The 19,707-nt window shown below is 37.0% G+C and overlaps 1 protein-coding gene across 8 annotated transcripts in view; it reads right to left on the bottom strand.

Moving 5' to 3' along the window:
• Nucleotides 1–19,707, bottom strand: part of RTKN2 (rhotekin 2) — a 255,209-nt gene that overhangs the window by 216,742 nt on the left and 18,760 nt on the right. For all 8 annotated transcript variants that reach the window (XR_014076534.1, XR_014076531.1, XR_014076535.1 and 5 more), the window contains exon 3: nt 9,415–9,473. Coding sequence is in view for 3 of the 8 variants with exons in the window: in XM_081568997.1 (XP_081425123.1) it covers nt 9,415–9,473 (59 nt within the window). In the remaining 5 variants the exon portion in view is untranslated. The remainder of the gene's footprint in view (nt 1–9,414; nt 9,474–19,707) is intronic.

Below are 19,707 nucleotides of genomic sequence, written 5' to 3'. Positions count from 1 at the left end.
CTTCACCATCTCCCAGAGTTTGCCCACGTTCATGTTCATTGTATCAGTGATGTTGTCCAGCCATCTCATCCTCTGATGCCCTCTCCTCTTTCTGCTCTTGATCCTTCCCAGCATCAGGGACTTTTCCAGTGAGTCATCTGTGTGCATCAGATGACCAAAATACTGGCGCTTTAGCTTCAGCTTCAGTCCTTCCAGTGAATATTCAGGGATGATCTCCCTTAAGATTGGCTGGTTTGATCTCCTTGTTGTCCAAGGGACTTTCAGCAGTCTTCTCCAGCACCACAGTTCAAAGGCATCAACTTTTTGGCGTTCTGCATTCTTTACGGTCCAGCTCTCACAACTGTATGTGACCACTGGGAAGACCATAGCCTTGACTATACAGACCTTTGTCAGCCGAGTAATGTCTCTCCTTTTCAACACACTGTCTAGGTTTGTCATAGCTTTCCTGCCAAGAAGCAATCATCTTCTGATTTCATGGCTGCAGCCACCGTCCGCAGTGATTTTGGAGCCCAAAAAGAGGAAATCTGTCACTACTTCCACCTTTTCCCCTTCTATTGGCTGTGCAATAATGGGACCGGATGCCATGATCTTAGTTTTTTTAATATTTACTCTTAAGCCAGCTCTTTCACTCTTCTTCACCCTCATTATCAAGAGACTCTTTAGTTCCTCTTTGCTTTCTGCCATTAGAGTGGTATCTTCTGCATATCTGAGGTTGTTGATGTTTCTCCCACTTTTCTTGATTGCATCTTATAACTCATCCAGCCCAGCATTTCTCATGATGTGCTCAGTGTATAGATTAAACAAACAGGGTGATAGCAGATAGCCCTGTTGTACTCCTTTCTCAATCCTGAACTAATCAGTTGTTCCATATAGAGTTCTAACTGTTGCCTCTTGACCTGCATACAGGCTTCTCAGGAGACAGGTGAGATAGTCTGGTATTTCCATCTCTCTAAGAGCTTTCCGCAGTTTGACATGATCCACACAAAGGCTTTAGTGTAGTTGATGAAATACATAGATGTTTTTCTGAAATCTCCTTGCTTTCTCTATAATCCAGCAAATGTTGGCAATTTTGATCTCTTCCTTTTCTAAACCCAGCTTGAATATCTGGAAGTTCTTGGTTCACATAATGCTGAAGCATAGCATGCAAGATTTTAAGCATGACCTTACTGGCATGGGAGATGAGTGCAACTGTCCAATGGTTAGCACATTCTCTGGTACTACTCTTCTTAGGAATTGGGATGAGGACAGACCTTTTCCAGTCCTGTGGCCACTGCTGGGTCTTCCAGATTTGCTGACATAATGAATGCAAAACCTTGATGGCATCCTCCTTTGGGGATTTGAATAGTTCTGCTAGAATTTCATCACATTCACTAGCTTTATTAACAGCAGTGCTTCTTAAGGCCCATTTGATGTCACACTCCAGAATGTCTGTCTCTGGGTGACTAACCACATCATCATAGTAATCCAGTTCATTAAGATCTGTTTTATACAGTTCTCCCATGTACACACATACACACACACACACACACACAAACACACAGAGCTAACACTCCTTGAGTTATAAGAACAACAAACTCTAGAGAGACTGAAGTCTTTGGAAGCTCTTATAAGGCAGCTAAAACAGGAAAACTGTCTATCTGAAGAAAATGTCAAGATTATAGAAAACCATTTCACAACATAAGTTACTACAATATGGACTAAAGAGGTTTTAAAGTTTGTAACTTTTATGCAAGGTTTCTGTTTGCCAAATTAAATTATATGTAAAATAAACTTTTTCCTGTGTAAAGTTCTTAACCTTAATGAAGCTAAGCAAGTGCTCTAATGTTATGAACTGCATCCTGTTCTCATTATGCTCATTTTTGAGAAAAACTAGAGAGTTTTTGGGCAGAAGACATTTCACTACTTGTTAATTTTCCAAATTTAAAGGAAAAATGTAGTGAATAAATAAAATGATTAAGTTATAAAGTGAGAGAACATGGATATGGTAAATAAAAGCCCAGCACAGAAGTCAGGCTCAGGCATCAGTCCTGGTTCCACACTGAGAAGTGGCTTGGATGAGTTAGTTACAAGATTGAGTCTCAGTCTCTAATTTGTAAAAGGAGGGCACTTAACTAGATCTCTAACACAGTCTGTTTCTTTATAGTTCCTTCCCTTTCTATATGATAATCTTATACTTACAAAAAACCACATGCTGGCTAGAATGTTATATTATTAACTGTTGGATTCTTCTCAATATTTACTAAATTCCACGTTACATGACCTTTTATATTATACAGGAAAATACTCCCGTTATCATTGTATTCCAGTAGAACTAAAATAAGAAATCAACAATTAGCCCAGTCCTTAGGAGAGGTACTTTAAACTTCACAGAATATATATCTTATATGTGGCTGACTATCATCAGTTCAGTTCAGCTCATTCGCTCAGTCGTGTCCGACACTTTACGACCCCATGAACCGCAGCACGCCAGGCCTCGCATCGGGTGGCCAAAATATTGGACTTTCAGCTTCAACATCAGTCCTTCCAATGAACACCCAGAACTGATCTCCTTTAGGATGGGCTGGTTGGATCTCCTTGCAGTCCAAGGGACTCTCAAGAGTCTTCTCCAACACCACAGTTCAAAAGCATCAATTCTTTGGCACTCAGCTTTCTTTATAGTCTAACTCTCATATCCACACATGACTACTGGAAAAACCATAGCCTTGACTATATAACCTGTGTTGGCAAAGTAATGTCTCTGCTTTTTAATATGTTGTCTAGGTTGGTCATAACTTTCCTTCCAAGGAGTGCCTTTTCATTTCATGGCTGCAATCACCATCTGCAGTGATTTTGGAGCCCAGAAAAACAAAGTCAGCCACTGTTTTCATGGTTTCCCTATCTATTTGCCATGAATTGATGGGGCCAGATGCCATGATCTTAGTTTTCTGAATGTTGAGCTTTAAACTAACTTTTTCACTCTCCTCTTTCACTTTCATCAAGAGGCTCTTTAATTCTTCTTCACTTTCTGCCATAAGGGTGGGGTCATCTGCATATCTGAGGTTATTGATATTTCTCCCGGCAGTCTTGATTCCAGCTTGTGCTTCATCCAGCCCAGGTTTCTCATGATGTACTCTGACTATAAGTTAAATAAGCAGAGTGACAATATACAGCTTGACATACTCCTTTTCCTATTTGGAACCAGTCTGTTGTTCCATGTGCAGTTCTAACTGTTGCTTCCTGACCTGCATACAGGTTTCTTAAGAGGCAGGTTAGGTGGTCTGGTATTCCCATCTCTTTCAGAATTTTCCACACTTTATTGTGATCCACACAGTCAAAGGCTTTGGCATAGTCAATAAAGCAGAAATACATGGTTTTCTGGAACTCTCTTGCTTTTTCGATGATCCACTGAATGTTGGCAATTTGATATCTGGTTCCTCTGCTTTTTCTAAAACCAGCTTGAACATCTGGAAGTTCACAGTTCACATATTGTTGAAGCCTGGCTTGGAGAATTTTGAGTATTACTTTACTAGCTTATGAGATGAATGCAATTGTGTGGTAGTTTGAGCATTCTTTGGCATTGCCTTTCTTTGGGATAGGAATGAAAACTGACCTTCCAGTCCTGTGGCCACTTCTGAGTTTTCCAAATTTGCTGGCATATTGAGTGCGGCACTTTCACAGCATCATCTTTTAGGATCTGAAATAGCTCAACTGGATTCCATCACCTCCACTAGCTTTGTTCGTAGTGATGCTTCCTAAGGCCACTTGACTTCACACTCCAGGATATCTGGCTCTAGGTGAGTGATCACACCATCATGATTATCTGGGTCTTGAAGATCTTTTTGTATAGGTCTTTGTGTATTCTTGCCACCTCTTCTTAGTATCTTCTGCTTCTATTACGTCCATATCATTTCTGTCCTTTATTAAGCCCATCTTTACACACAGTTATTTAAACTTCTTGATACCCTGTGTTTAGGGTTATTTTTTATAAACCAAAAATTTCAATAAGGTTAATTTTTAAAATATTTTTAGAAATTACAGTTTGTATCTATTTAATATGTGTAACTTATTAAAATGTGTGCATGTGTCATTTTAAAATTCCAGAATGATAGAGTACTACTTAATATTATACCTTCCCACTTGTATATATTTTATTAAAAGAAATTATAGATAGAACCTTGGCTTTCTAGGTTGCGCAGTGGTAAAGAATCTAACTTCCAATGCAGGGGATGCAGGTTTGATTCTGGGTTGGGAAGACCCCTTGGAGTAGGAAATGACAACCCACTCCAGTAATCTTGCTTGGAAATCCCATGGACAGATGTGCCTGGTGAGGTAGAGTCCATGGGGTTGTAAAGAGTCACACATGACTGAGCATACACACATGCACATCTATGTACAACTGAATCACTTTGCTATATGCTAGACACTAATACAACATTGTAAATCAACTACACTTCAGTTAAAATATATACATATATATTTACACAATTTAATAGTTAAGTGACAGAATTAACTGTTTACATTTGCATTTTCTTGATTAAGAAAAATGTTAATAAACTTATTGGCCAGTTCAGTGAATATGTTTGTATCCATGGCCCATTTTTCTTTTTAAATATACATTATTTATGGCTCCTAGTTTAAAAAATTAATTATTTAATCTATGGAGATTTCTGAATATATGAGGTAAAAATATAAATATTCTTCTTATAAAAATAGTTGTTCCAGCTCCACTTATGTATCTAATAGGTCTTTTCTTCACTGATTGAATGGTGTCATCTTCACCACATATGCCATTTTGAGAGTCTTTTCCTTGGCTAATGCTTTATAGATCTGAGTCATTAATCAATTACTTCCTATTAATATCTTGATATCAATACCACACCATCATAACTATTGACATTTTATATATCTTACCATCTGTTCAGAAATAAATCCTTCAAAAAACATCTTATTCTCACCTCCTAATTTCTTTAAGTAAATCTTAAAAATACTGGGTCAAAATTCCCCCTGCAAAATGTTTTATTAGAATTCTATTATTCAAAATGAGCTTCTCAGGTGGCTCCTGACAGAAATTTGTTGTTGTTGTTCAGTCACTCAGTAATGTCTGACTCTTTGTGACCCCATGGACTGCAGCATACCAGGCTTCCCTGTCCTTCACATCTCCTGAAGCTTGCTCAAATTCATGTCCATTCAGTCGGTAATACAATCCAATCATCTCGTCCTCTGTTGTCCCGTTCTCCTCCTGCCTTCAACTTTTCCCAGCATCAGGGTCTTTTCCAATGAGTCAGCTCTTTGCATCAGGTGGCCAAAGTATTGGAGTTTCAGCTTCAGCATCAGTCCTTCCAATGAATATTCAGGACTGATTTCCTTTAGGATTAACTGGTTTGATCTCCTTGCAGTACAAGGGACTCTCAAAAGTCTTCTCCAGTGCCACCTTTCAAAAGCATCAATTCTTCATCACTCAGCTTTCTTTATAGTCCAACACTCATATCCATACATGACTTCTAGAAAAACCATAGCTTTGACTAGAAAGACCTTTGTTGGCAAAGTAATGTCTCTGCTTTTTAATATTCTGTCTAGGTTTGTCAAAGCTTTTCTTCCAAGGAACAAGCATCTTTTAATTTCATGGCTGCAATCACCATCTACAGTGATTCACCATCAGAAATATACTCTTCCGAAAACGTATTATTCTCACTTGCTAATTTCTTTAAGTAAATCTTAGAAATACTGTGTCAGAATTCCCCCTCGAAAATGTTTTATTAGAATTCTATTATCCAAAATGGGCTTTCCCAGGTGGCTCAGTCGTAGAGAATCGCCTGCCAATGCAGGAGACGTGGGTTCGATCACTGAGTTGGGAAGACCCCTGGAGGAGGGCATGGCAATCCACTCCAGTATTCTTGCCTGGAGAATCCCATGGACAGAGGAGCCTGGCAGGCTGCAGTCAAGAGTCGCAAAGAGTCAGATACAACTGAGTGACTGAGCACACATACTACCCAAAGTAACTTGGGAACTGTTAACTTTCCAAATATGCTATTTACATAGAGTAGTATAATACAATTATTCTTACATCTTTATTAAGGTTATTCTTGGGATATTTATTGTTTGTTTTTTGCTGATTTTATTGTAAAGGAGATAATTTTTGCCATCATATTTTGTAACTAGTTATTGTTGACTCTGAGAGCAACTACCACTTTTTGTAAATGTCTCAGTAAATTCCCTTTATTTTCTAGGTCTGCAATCTATTATCTTCAAATAGTACTTAATTTATTTGTATCTTTTCAGTAGTTTCAACTTTCATTCTTAGTATTTTAGCTAGAATTTCTAAAACTCTGTTGTAAAATTGAAATAATAGACGATGCTATTTTGTTCTTGATTTTAATAGGATTGCCTTTATTGTTTTCTATGATTTCACTGATGTCCTGTCAAAGGGCTTCCTACTTTCTTGACCATAGTTGATGACTCACTGCATTTCACAATTGCTCTTTTTCATAGTTGTTCTTTTTCTTCTAGGGTGGTATTAACTATTTACATCACCTTGGAAGGAACATTGGACCCTGGCTTCTTTTGCCATACAACCACAGCCTAATGGTCAGTTTGCCCTTTCCCATGCCTACCTATGGAGAAGGCAATGGCACCCCACTCCAGTACTCTTGCCTGGAAAATCCCATTGACGGAGTTGCCTGGTAGGCTACAGTCCATGGGGTCACTAAGAGTCGGACACGACTGAGCGACTTCACTTCCACTTTTCCCTTTCATGCACTGGAGAAGGAAATGGCAACCCACTCCAGTATTCTTGCCTGGACAATCCCAAGGACGGCGGAGCCTGGTGGGCTGCTGTCTATGGGGTCGCACAGAGTCGGACAAGACTGAAGCGACTTAGCAGCAGCAGCAACAGCAGCATGCCTAGCTATGTCAGATCCTCAAGAAGAGAAGGTGGACATTTCTTATCTATTTCCCAGGTGGTCATGTACTGTTCAGATGGCAAAAACATGTATACGTTAATAATTATTTTTAAACTCAGTGTCAAAAAGTAGAAATTCCTTCCACATTCTTGCAAATGATTGACTCAGTTTTAGTTTACAATACTCTTACCTTCTTTTTTAATGTCTTAATTGACACTTTATTGTTGAAACTGACTAGGATAGCTAAATTGATGCTATCAGGTCCTAGAAGTTCTGTAATTTTCAAAAGTGAAATCAAAGTTACTTTTGTGAACTGATTTGGTTTTAGTCATTGAATTAGTAGTCTTCTTATTTACCATGTGCAATTCTTTTATGTTTAGCAGAAATAATCAGGATAAACCTCAATTATTCTTTTAACTTTCCTAAAGATCTGGCCAGTGAGTGGTGAAGCTGGAAACAGAAAACCCAAGTATCTTCTGGAAATCAATGTAATCTCAGAAACACTATAAATTTTGCTGCAAATATTCATTTTGATCAAAACAAGTCATATTTTCATTCCCATATCAAAATAAAATGGATTTATAAAAGTGAATTCATTTTTAACGTTCTTTGTTTTTATCTTTTACAAATACACAGACAAGATATGACTAAGCCTAAGCAAAGATGAGAAGAAATTTTGTATGTATCCCATTTTCTGAGAATTCTGGCTCCTTAATTTAAAATTATTATTTATAATAAAGGAACACATGAAATAAGATTAATTTCTACACTCAAGTATTCGTGGTCAAGAAAACAGTTTTCTCTCTTAAATGCTTTTAAACACTTTTCTAAATGGACAGTTAATGCTAATTTCATGAACTGCTGTAGTCAATAAGCTATTATGAAATGACAATAGAGGCTAACTCTATTATGGCATTCAGTCTTCAATAACAATTTAACACGTCTCATTTGTGTACCAAGTGGCACTATAGCATAAGCAAGGAATTAAGTATTTAAGGATTATATTTAAGTACTTTTAGAATCCTCTTTAAAAATCTGTAATATTTTGTTTTTTCACATTAAAATTTATTGAACATAGTTAACAACAATATAATATGTAAAAGTGCTATGTTTGGCATCAGAAGCATAAATAAGATATAAAACATGTTTTATTCCACTCATATAATAACTGCAAAGAGGAAAACATAAATAACTATACAGCAAGTAACAAATTTTTATATATAGTTCAGTTACTTTCTGAAGAATTTCTGCTAAGAATAATTCCTCTGATTTAGGACAATTATGTCATATGTAAAATTCAGGTCTACCCGTCCTGTAGTAGAATTTTTGTTTATCATGAAGACATTTCTAAAAACAGTTCCTTGGGTGACATGGCCTGAAATGCAGCAGCAGGCTTCCTGGAGCTAAGAGAACAAGTCTTTCAGCCAATGAAACAACCTAGTTATTACTTAAGGACTGCTGGAGGTCTGTTGTTTCTAAAATGTATCAGTGAGTTAATAATTACACGAGATACATTATCTAACTAGCATACACATGAGTCAGTCATGTATTTATTCACTCCAATCTGTGGCATCTCCAAGCCATTGTCTTTAGCTTCCTTAAACACTTTGGAGAAACTGAGACAACACAGCGTAAGTGCCATCTAGTGGTAAAGGGTTTCCTAACTGCATTAAGAATTCAGAGAAGGAAAACATCATTTCCAGGGGAATGATAACAGGGAAGGCTTTATAGATGAGCTAATAGATCCTGAAGATACTATAGTTATTTCAAGAGTCAACTGGGGGTCAGGAGCATAGGGTGCATTGACAGAACACAGAGAAAAACATACGGCTAATACAGACAGCTTATGAATAGTGGACAATATGACTAGAAAAATAGTTGTGAGTGTGAAAGTCACTCAGTCGTGTCCAACTCTTTGCAACCCCATGGACTATACAGTCCAGGGAAAAATGGTTGGGTCAGAATAGAAAACTCTGGTGGGGGAGAGCCTACTCTCTATACTATGGGCAACAGAGTGCAGTCATCCATCCAATCAATATTCACTGAATAATAACTACGAATGAGCACTGTATTAGTTTCTGGGTATATAACGACAAACAAAGCAAACACGGTTCCAACCCTCATGGAAATTTTGGAGTAGACAAACATTAGAAGAAAGCGGTATTGAAACTTCTGAGCAGAAAAGGAATGGAGAGTCAAAAGACTTGAGTCTGTAGCCCAGCTCAACTACTTACAGGAAGTCATTTAACCTCTGGGTCTGTAGAAAAAGAGAACTACCCTGCCTATTTCACAGTGTTGCACTGAAGAGAAAACTACATTAATATATGCAATACACATGAATTAGTTTTCTCAAACTGTAAAATTCTACACAAATGTAGAGCATAAGGATGAAAACGGTGTTTTAGAACAAATATTCTGGTAGAGGTATGCAAAATAAAATGAAAATGGACATAAGGAATTTAAAAAAACCACTAACTCTAGGAAGTTACTTTATAGAATTTACTCAGCAATATAAAAATGATCCATTACAGCATACCTGATATGGCAATCTTTCCTCTACAAGCTGTCCGTTCTTTACTTTCAAAATTCTCCTCACTGTCAAAAGAAAATAAAAACCTAATGAAAAAACAAAGATCTTCTCTAATAAGCAATTGTTTTAACAATCTTTCACAAATGCCTAAATATTAAAAACAAACACGTATCCTGGAATAACAATGACTTCCAGTTAATATAAACTATTTGACTCAAACTTTGTGATGTTTAGTCAACAGCTAGGCGACTTTAAAAAAATTAGAGCCATTCTCTCTTTGATTTTTTCACATAAGCTTTACTTTCCCTGGTGATTGCATATTAGCTTACTCTATAATGAAAGTCTTTTGTGACCTCTTACATTTATAAACAAGATGTGCCATATTTACACAAGTCCTAGGAAGTATATCTTGGGTAATCATTTCATAAATTACATTTCTAGCTTACCAGATTATAGTCACCTGAAAAAAATAAATAAACTTTCTAACCATGAGCTTGCCTCTGAAGAGTATATTATCCCTATAAAATCTCTAACAAACATTTAAAAAATTACTCTCTGCTACATATTCATGTGCAGTAATGTTGTATTTTATTTCCTTGAAGCTTTAAACACTAGGCATATATCAAAACAATAAATTAACTAAGGTGGCAAAGGAAGGGAGTGGCCCTCTAGAGAGAATAAATGTGGAGAGGAAAACATTACCATGACAATAGAAAATGTCTCAAAGGAAATTCTTGGGATATAAGACACTTCCAGGTTTGAATGTAGACTATACTACTATCATAAAAATTTTTTTCTAAATAGTTATTTCCATTAGACCAAATCAATCCCATCTCTAAACAGTTCTCCAATATCCTGTTTCCTAATAAATAACCTACATTTAGAGATTAGCATTCCATTTCTAGAGCAATGTATCCAGGAGTATTCTGTGCACTTTTTTTTTTTTTGTCTCTATTCAATTTGGTTAGTCAATTAACTGCCAGTTAATTTAATTAGGTACCTCAAGTATGTGATAAGATAGAAGCTTCATTTGAATACTGTTTTGATTCTAAAAGGGCTTTTGGAGAAAGATTGAGTGGGAGTGTGAAGTGTATCTAAGTTTCAGAAGAGTATGACACATCTTACATGCATTTCAGTAGCCTTGCTAAAAAGACTGCACATAATATTCATCATGCACCAAATTTCAAAACAAAATATATCATCTTACTTTTTTTTTTAACTCTCTTATTGGATTAAGCCCATAAGTATTACAGGTGAAATATATTCCAAAGGAACAAAAATAATTTACTGAGGTACTTAAGGTCAGTAAGCCTATACGGGACATTTATATATATAGAATTTATAGAATCAAGCACTAGGTATAACTTAAGTAATATAGTAGACTTAAAGCCATAAATTCTCAGGATACTATCTAATAATTTTGTGGTTACACTGGTATTTAAATTAAAACAGGGAATTCACTCAGTGAAAAATAAAAGTACTCATTATTTCAAAATAATGTTTTGTTGAATCATAAATTTTAAAGAGTCAAGTTCAATATTTCATAGGCAAGTTCAGTTTGTCATGTTGGGAAATACCAGATGGCTTATTAGGTCATCAGAGTGAAAAATTCAACTGAATAGTCTACTATGTTGTGAAATTATACACTGAAAGTCCGACTAGAAATCAAACACAAATCTCAATTTCCTCAAACTGGTACAAGAAATACAGTATAAACACAGTTGGCTGGCATTTGTAAGTAAATATTTCTAAAAATATCTCCTATATGAGCAATGCATAAATTCTTCAAAATATTTTATTTCAGTGAAAAAATACAAGGAAGTTCTAATACAGTGAGTAATTTCAGTATTATGGAATAGGTCATAGATTATGCTAAAATTTAAATCCATTAGGCATTATTAAATTGGATTAAACTTAAGGCTTTGGCAGACAAGTGAAATTCTAAAATACCAGAAACACCAAAAGCAAACTCACTGAATATTTACCAAAAAAGTTTTCCCACTCTAAGTTATTCAACCACCTGGCAGGGTATAGCTTTTTTCCCTATAACTGTAAATTACTTGCATAGGCATTTTCAGGACTAGTCAACAAACTTATTATACACAGATATTATCAAACTATAATATAAATCCAATTAACCACATAATCTTACAGAATAATTAAGTCTGCCTTTAAAAAATTAAGAGATGAAGTAATCCACCCTTATGTTTCAGAAGCTTGAATTATTTTCAATTTAAATAACTCAACTGCTCTTTCGGGTGCTAAAATGTGATGTTTTTCTAATTAATCCAAATTGACAACAAAATTGTTAAACATTGTCTATTTAACAATGTGCTACTGTAGCTAATAGTTTGCTACAGTTAAATAAATACTTGCTCTAAAATCTGCAATGTTAATGCCAATTCTAAATGCTACAATAGCCAGTCTGAAGAAAAAGCAAATAACCATAAAAATCACTCAATCAAAAGCACAGCTATATAACAGTGTACCTTATTCTTATGAACCTGGTTTAGAGAATTATTTTGGTAAGATTTGTAAAAGCTAATTTAAAAGACAGAAATAAAAATATAAAATACAAATTTTTAACTGTTTCATTAACATATTTCTTCCTGTAGGTAAATAAAATGACCAACAGAGGGTGCCAATCAGCCACTTTGTTGCTCAAAAATCTGTATTAAAATTAGCAGAGTAAATACAGATTATCTTATTTTATATTGTTCCATATTGGAATTTACAATAGCACTGCCTTCCAGAGTTAACAAAATACATTAAGAAATGACACATGATGAAAGTATTATTTTCTTAACAAAGCACTAGAAGAATTCTAAATAGGATTCTATTATTTAAAAGCAGGTTATAAAAATCCTTCACCTCTCATGCAAATAAGTGAAAACTAAAACACTCAGAAATGCTTAACATGGAATTTTAAGCCATCTAAAACTATGTGGTATAAAATCAATACTTTCCTAAGTATCTTAAGTTGGGAAGATGAGTTTTCTACTTTAAATCTTGAAATAACAACTTATTTTCAACAGACACCAAGCAATATAAAGTTTAAAAAAGTAAAACCAGTAATGTCTTTAATATACCATATTGTATTGCAGAAATACCAGGAGTACACAATTGTCACTGGCGATCTACACTTTTAGCTTTTATTTTTGTTTGTTATAGTATATAAGTAATTAAACTAGTCAATTGGAATGTAAGAAACTATTTAGCTTCGTGGCATTATTAAAATCACAATCCTGTTGAATGATACATATAATTAGGTCCTATAAATATCTTTGACTAGTATTACTTTCACAAAGTCAAATAAAGTTTCAAGAAGATAGTGGGTTGGGCCAGGAGAGAACATTATTGCTAAAATGTAAATTCTGTAAGAATAGGAATTTTGGGGGCTTCCCTGGCAGCTCACTGGTAAAGAATCCACCTGCCAATGCAGTAGACATAGGTTCGATCCCTGATCCAGGAAGATCCCACATGCCGTGGAGCAACTAAGCTCATGAACCACAACTATTAAGTCTGTGCTCCAAAGCCCAGGAGCCACGTGCATGCTCCACAACAAGAGAAGACAGCGCAATGAGAAGTCCACGCACCTCAACAAAGTATAGCCCCCATTCATGGCAACTAGAGAAAAGCTCATGCAGCAATGATGAGCCAGCACAGCCAAAAATAAATAAATAAAATTATTAAAAAAAAAAAAAAAGAATAGGGGTATTTTGGCCTATTTTGTTCAGTGCTCAATCACCAGTGCCTAATATATAACTCAGTACAGTCTAAGAACTCAATAAATGTTTAGTGAATATCAAATGAAGGAAAATAGGATATGGTCATTTTGGTGGAGCAAGTCCTATACAGGTGTGACTCTTACCCGTTAATAACTAGTTAGTAAGTTGCTGTTAACCTCTCAGACTCAGCATCCTCATGTGTAAATGGTGGGAAGTATTTATCTAATAGCTACTGAATAAAATAATATTTTAAATGTATTCTGTATCATTTTTAGTGTTAGTTGCGCAGTCATGTCCAACTATGCGACCCCATGGACTGTAGCCTGCCAGGCTCCTCTATCCATGGAATTCTCCAGGCCAGAATACTGGAATGGGTAGCCATTCCCTTCTCCACGGGATTTTTCCAACCCAGGGATTGAACCCAGGTCTCCTGCACTGCAGGCAGATTCTTAACCATCTGAACCACCAGGGAAGCTCTAGTATTTGTGTTATCATTCTTAGAAAGGTACACAAAAACTAGGATTATTTTGCAAGTATTTGTGGCTTTAGTATTAATTTGAAGCTTACATGGAAGAGGCACTAAATCATTTGTTAAAGTGATCGGAGTATGACTTCCCAGTTTCTATAAGATAATGATAGTCACCTAAATTGGAATCTTTTCGAGAATCCTATGAAAAGTTTCACATCAAGGAGGAAAGCAAATAAAATCATCTATGGCCCAAACCAACAGCATAACTAGAAAACAGACTTCAATTTACATGTAAAAGAGGAAATTAACAACTGAAAACAACGGAGCCAGCTCCTGGAGGCCTTACCCAAATAGTCAGGTACTGCAAAACACTTGGCCACAGGATGCAAAGAGCTGAATCATTGGAAAAGACCTGATCCTGGGAAAGATTGAAGGCAGGAGGAGAAGGGGACAACAGAGGATGAGATGGTTGGATAGCATCACAGACTCAATGAACATAAGTCTGAGCAAGTTGGGAGATGCTGAAGGACAGGGAAGTCTGGCATGCTGCAGTCCATGGGGTCACAAAGTGTTGGACATGACTGAGTGACTGAAAACCAATTGCAGAACACAAAATAAGATCAAGTTATTTAATTCTCTCCTCTAGAAGATGGATACAAAATCTGGTGGCTACCACAGCCCTGGTAGGGGCTCCGAAAGAATTGAGGTTCAGAAGTTGTTAGTCTTGTGGAGAAGAGACACACACAATAGCGGAGGTATCCTTTGAAGGTTTGGCCATGAGAAAAAGAAGGAAGGAAGAAGACAAGTAAGAGGAGAGGAGAGGGAGCAGGACAAAGTAGAGAAAGGGGAGGGGGGAGAAAGAAGAGGAGGAGGAGAAAGGAACTGAAATTAAAACCCCTTAGATATAAAATATCATCAAACTATCAGAAAATCAACCAACCAAAATCTCTAAAGGAACCATTTATTAAAGAAACTACTATCCATCCATCCAATAATAGAAAACATTTTTGAACTAAGAAACCAAGTAATTCCTTTTACCCACTCCCCTCCACCACCACCACTTGACCCAGAAAAATCCTACATCCTGCATATTTCATTAGGAACAGCCAAAACAAAGGACTCAAATACCCACAGAAAGTTACTATAAAATGAAAGAATCCCAATGCTTCAGCTGGTAATATCCCACCAACCACTCTCCAAAAAACAAAGAATAACAACAACAAAAAAAGTAACATGATACTCCAAAATGAATTAAGTGTAGCTTAAAAAGCTACTGCAAATAGGAGAGAAACCAAGAATCTGAAATCTAACACCCCACACTAGTAAAGGATAAACAGCAGGTAAACGCTGCAAAAAGGGATATAGTGGATCAGAACAACAAAAAAAAAAAATTAAGAGTTTAAAAACATCAAAGAGAAAGTGACAGACATAAAAGACAGGCAAAGAAGATCCAATTTATATGCAACTGGAGTCCTTAAATAAGAAAAATAAAATAACAAGATAGGATAGAGGTAATGTCCCCACCCCCACCCCTCAAGGCTTTAACTCCAGGAAAACTTTCTGAAAATAAAAGAACTGAATCTATTAATACACTTTTTTTTAAGTCACTCAGTCGTGTCCAAGTCTTTGAAACCCCATGGACTGTAGCATGCCAGGCTCCTCTGTCCACGGAATTCTCCAGGCAAGAATACTGGAGTGAGTTGCCATTCCCTTCTACAGGGGACCTTTCCAACCCAGTGATTGAACCTGAGTCTCCTCTATGGCAGGCAGATTCTTTACCATCTGAGCCAATATTTCAAAGGCACTAAATGAGCCAAAATGCTCAGCCTTAGTCATATACCAGATAAACGACCTGGTCTTTTTAAAAAAGGAAAAAAATTAGACGTTAGATTTATTGATAACAATACAACAATGGAGCAAGGTATTCAGAGAATCTCAGCGAAAGAAAGTGTTGGCCAAGGATTTTGTATCCAATCAAGCTGCACTTTAGGTACCAACACTAAAGAAAAGCACTTTAAAGATACAAGAATGTGAAGAAAACTGTATTCACTTTAAGGAATCCACTAGCTCATGCACTTCCTCTAAACAACAGATGATTTTAGAAAGCATAACAAAAAGACATGTAGCAAACATTATATTTATTTAACTGCAGATCAAAGACTAAAATAAAGGTGGAGATTCAAGTACAGGATTGGTATGTAAACACTATCTACTTAGCAAAACAGAAATACAACTCTAAAAAAAGAAGATAGAATGGTAGAAAAGGAAGAAATGGGAAAATAGAATAAGTTCACTAATTTTCACACAGAAAATTGTAAGTAGAAACAAAATGATATCATATAAAGCAGAAAAACAAAATAGGAGAAGCCTAAGAAGAAAAGAATTAAGGTTATTATAAAGCTAACAATATATATGTTTTAAACATTAAAGTTCCAGTACTACTATGACAAATAATCTTAAATTAAAAAAAGAATAAGGAAAACAGGCCACATATAAAAGACAAGCTATACCTGTAATACACATAAGTTAACATATAAGAATATGACAAAACTGAAACCAAGTATATCAGTTATATATATATAGACACACATATATATACATACATACATAAAATCAAAACCAGTTCTCCCACATTGCAGGAGGATTCTTTACCATCTGAGCCACCAGGGAAGCCCTAATTTCCCTAGTAAAAGTATTTTCAGATAGGCTCATAATGTAAAACTCAACTCTGGGATGAATACAAGAAACGCACTTTAAACAAACAATTCATAAAGGCTAATTAGAGATGGACAAAGATATACAAAACAAATGCAAACAATATGAAATCACAGGATATGATCTTGTTATCAGGAAATTGTAGAACTCAGATCCAAAAGCTTTACAGGACAACAACAAAAGGAGACTTTATAATGCTAAAGGATGCAATTGGCAATGAATACATACAAGTAGTAAAGTACCAAATGTTTCATAAAACAGAAAGTATAGGATATAGAAGGGTAAGATAGCAAAATCTTAATAACAAAAATCTTAACCTCTTTCGGCCAAAAATAGTTCAAGTGGTCAAAAAATAAGCAAGGCAATAGAAGATCTTAAAAATGTAACCAATAACACAGATCTTTCGCACATATATGAAAAAGTGAAGTGAAAGTCACTCAGTCATCTGACTCTTTGCAACCCCATGGACTATATACAGTCCATGGAATTCTTCAGGCCAGAACACTAGAGTAGGTAGCCATTTCCTCCCTTCTGGGGATCTTCCCAACCCAGAGATTGAACCCAGGTCTCTTGCATCACAGGCAGATTCTTTACTGTCTGTGACACCAGGGAAGCCCAAGAATACTAGATGGGTAGCCTATACCTTCTCCAGCAGATCTTCCTGACCCAGAAATCGAACCAGGGTCTCCTGCATTGTAGGCAGATTCTTTACCAGCTGAGCTACCAGAGATGCCCCATTGCATATATGTAAGTATACACTGATATTGAACTTTGTTCAGTTCAGTCGCTCAGTTGTGTCCAACTCTTTGTGACCCCAGGGACTGGAGCATGCCAGGCCTCCATGTCCATCACCAATTCCCGGAGTTTACCCAAACTCATGTCCATTGAGTCAGTGATGCCATCCAACCATCTCATCCTCTGTCGTCCCCTTCTGCTCCTGCCTTCAATCTTTCCCAGCATCAGAGTCTTTTCCAATGAGTCAGTTCTTCCCATCAGGTGGCCAAAGTTTTGGAGTTTCACTTCAGCATCAGTCCTTCCAAAGAATATTCAGGACTGATTCCCTTTAGGATGGACTGGTTGGATCTCCTTGCAGTTCAAGGGACTCTCAAGAGTCCTCTCCAACACCACAGTTCAAAACTATCAATTCTTCAGCGCTCAGCTTTCTTTTATAGTCCAACTCTCACATCCATACAAGACTACTGGAAAAAACCATAGCTTTGACTAGACGGACCTTTGTTGGCAAAGTAATGTCTCTGTTTTTTAATATGCTGTCTAGGTTGGTCATAGCTTTTCTTCCACGGAGCAAGAACAATTTAATTTCATGGCTGCAATGACCATCTGCAGTGATTTTGGAACCCAAGAAAATGAAGTCTGTCACTGTTGCCATTGTTTCCCCATCTATTTGCCATGAAGTGATGGGACCAGATGCCATGATCTTAGTTTTCTGAATGTTGAGCTTTAAGCCAACTTTTTCACTCTCCTCTTTCACTTTTATCAAGAGGCTCTTTAGTTCTTCTTCACTTTCTGCCATAGGAGTGGTATCATCTGCATATCTGAGGTTACTGATATTTCTCCCAGCAATCTTGATTCCAGTCTGTGCTTCCTCCAGCCCAGCGTTTCTCAAGATGTACTATGCACATAAGTTAAATAAACAGGGTGACAATATACAACTTTGACGTACTCCTTTTCCTATTTAGAACCAGTCTCTTGTTCTATGTCCAGTTCTAACTGTTGCTTTCTGACCTGCATACAGATTTCTCAAGAGGCAGGTCAGGTGGTATGGCATTGCCTACTCTTGAAGAATTTTCCACGGTTCGTTGTGATCCACATAGTCAAAGGCTTTGGCACAGTCAATAAAGCAGAAATAGATGATTTATCGGAGAAGGCAATGGCAACCCACTCCAGTACTCTTGCCTGGAAAATCCCATGGACGGAGGAGCCTGGTAGGCTGCAGTCCATGGGGTCGCTAAGGGTCAGACACGACTGAGCAACTTCACTTTCACTTTTCACTTTCATACATTGGAGAAGGAAATGGCAACCCACTCCAGTATTCTTGCCTGGAGAATCCCAGGGACGGGGGAGCCTGGTGGGCTGCCGTCTATGGGGTCGCACAGAGTCGGACACGACTGAGGCGACTTAGCAGCAGCAGCAGCAGCAGCAGCAGATGATTTATGGAACTCTCTTGCTTTTTCGATGATCCAGTGGATGTTGGCAATTTGATCTCTGGTTCCTCTGCCTTTTCTAAAAACAGCATGAACATCTGGAAGTTCTCAGAAGTATTGTTGAAGTATTGTATTTTTGAAGCCTGGCTTGGAGAATTTTGAGCATTACTTTACTAGCATGTGAGATGAGTGCAACTGTGTGATAGTTTGAGCATTCTTTGGCATTGCCTTTCTTTGGGATTGGAATGAAAACTGACATTTTCCACCCGTGGCCATTGCTGAGCTTTCCAAATTTGCTGGCATATTGAGTGCAGCACTTTAACACCACCATCTTTTAGGATTTGAAATAGCTCAACTGGAATCCCATCACCTCCACTAGCTTTGTTCATAGTGATGCTTCCTAAGACCCACTTGACTTCACACTCCAGGATGTCTGGCTCTAGGTGAGTGATCACACCATCATGATTATCTGGGTCATGAAGATCTTTTTTGTACAGTTCTTCTGTGTATTCTTGCTAACTCTTCTTAATATCTTCTGCTTCTGTTAGGTCCATACCATTTCTGTCTTTTATCGAGCCCATCTTTGCATGAAATGTTTCTTGGTATCTCTAATTTTCTTGAAGAGATCTCTAGTCTTTCCCATTCTATTGTTTTCCTCTATTTCTTTGCATTGATCATGAGGAACACTTTCTTATCTCTCCTTGCTATTCTTTGGAACTCTGCATTCAAATGGGAATATCTTTCCTTTTCTCCTTTGCTTTTGGTTTCTCTTCTTTTCACAGCTATTTGTAAGGCCTCCTCAGACAATCATTTTGCTTTTTTGCTTTTCTTTTTCTTGGGGATGGTTTTGACCCTTGTCTCCTGTACAATGTCACAAAGCTCCATCCATAATTCACCAGGCACTCTGTCTATCGGATCTAATCCCTTGAATCTATTTCTCACTTCCAGTGTATAATCATAAGGGATTTGATTTAGATCGTGCCTGAATGGTCTAGTGGTTTTCCCCACTTTCTTCAATTTAAATCTGAATTTGGCAATAAGGAGCTCATGATGTGAGCCACAGTCAGCTCCCGGTCTTGTTTTTGCGGACTGTATAGAGCTTCTCCAACTTTAGCTGCAAAGAATATAATCAGTGATATCGGTATTGACCATCTGGTGATATCCATGTGTAGAGTCTTCTCTTGTGTTGTTGGAAGAGGGTGCTTGCTATGGCCAGTGCATTCTT

Source organism: Giraffa tippelskirchi, chromosome 2, assembly GCF_054371585.1.
Source record: "Giraffa tippelskirchi isolate mGirTip1 chromosome 2, T2T-mGirTip1v1.2.pri, whole genome shotgun sequence".
Classification (NCBI taxonomy): Eukaryota; Metazoa; Chordata; class Mammalia; order Artiodactyla; family Giraffidae; genus Giraffa; species Giraffa tippelskirchi.
This window is presented reverse-complemented; position numbering and strand designations above follow the sequence as displayed.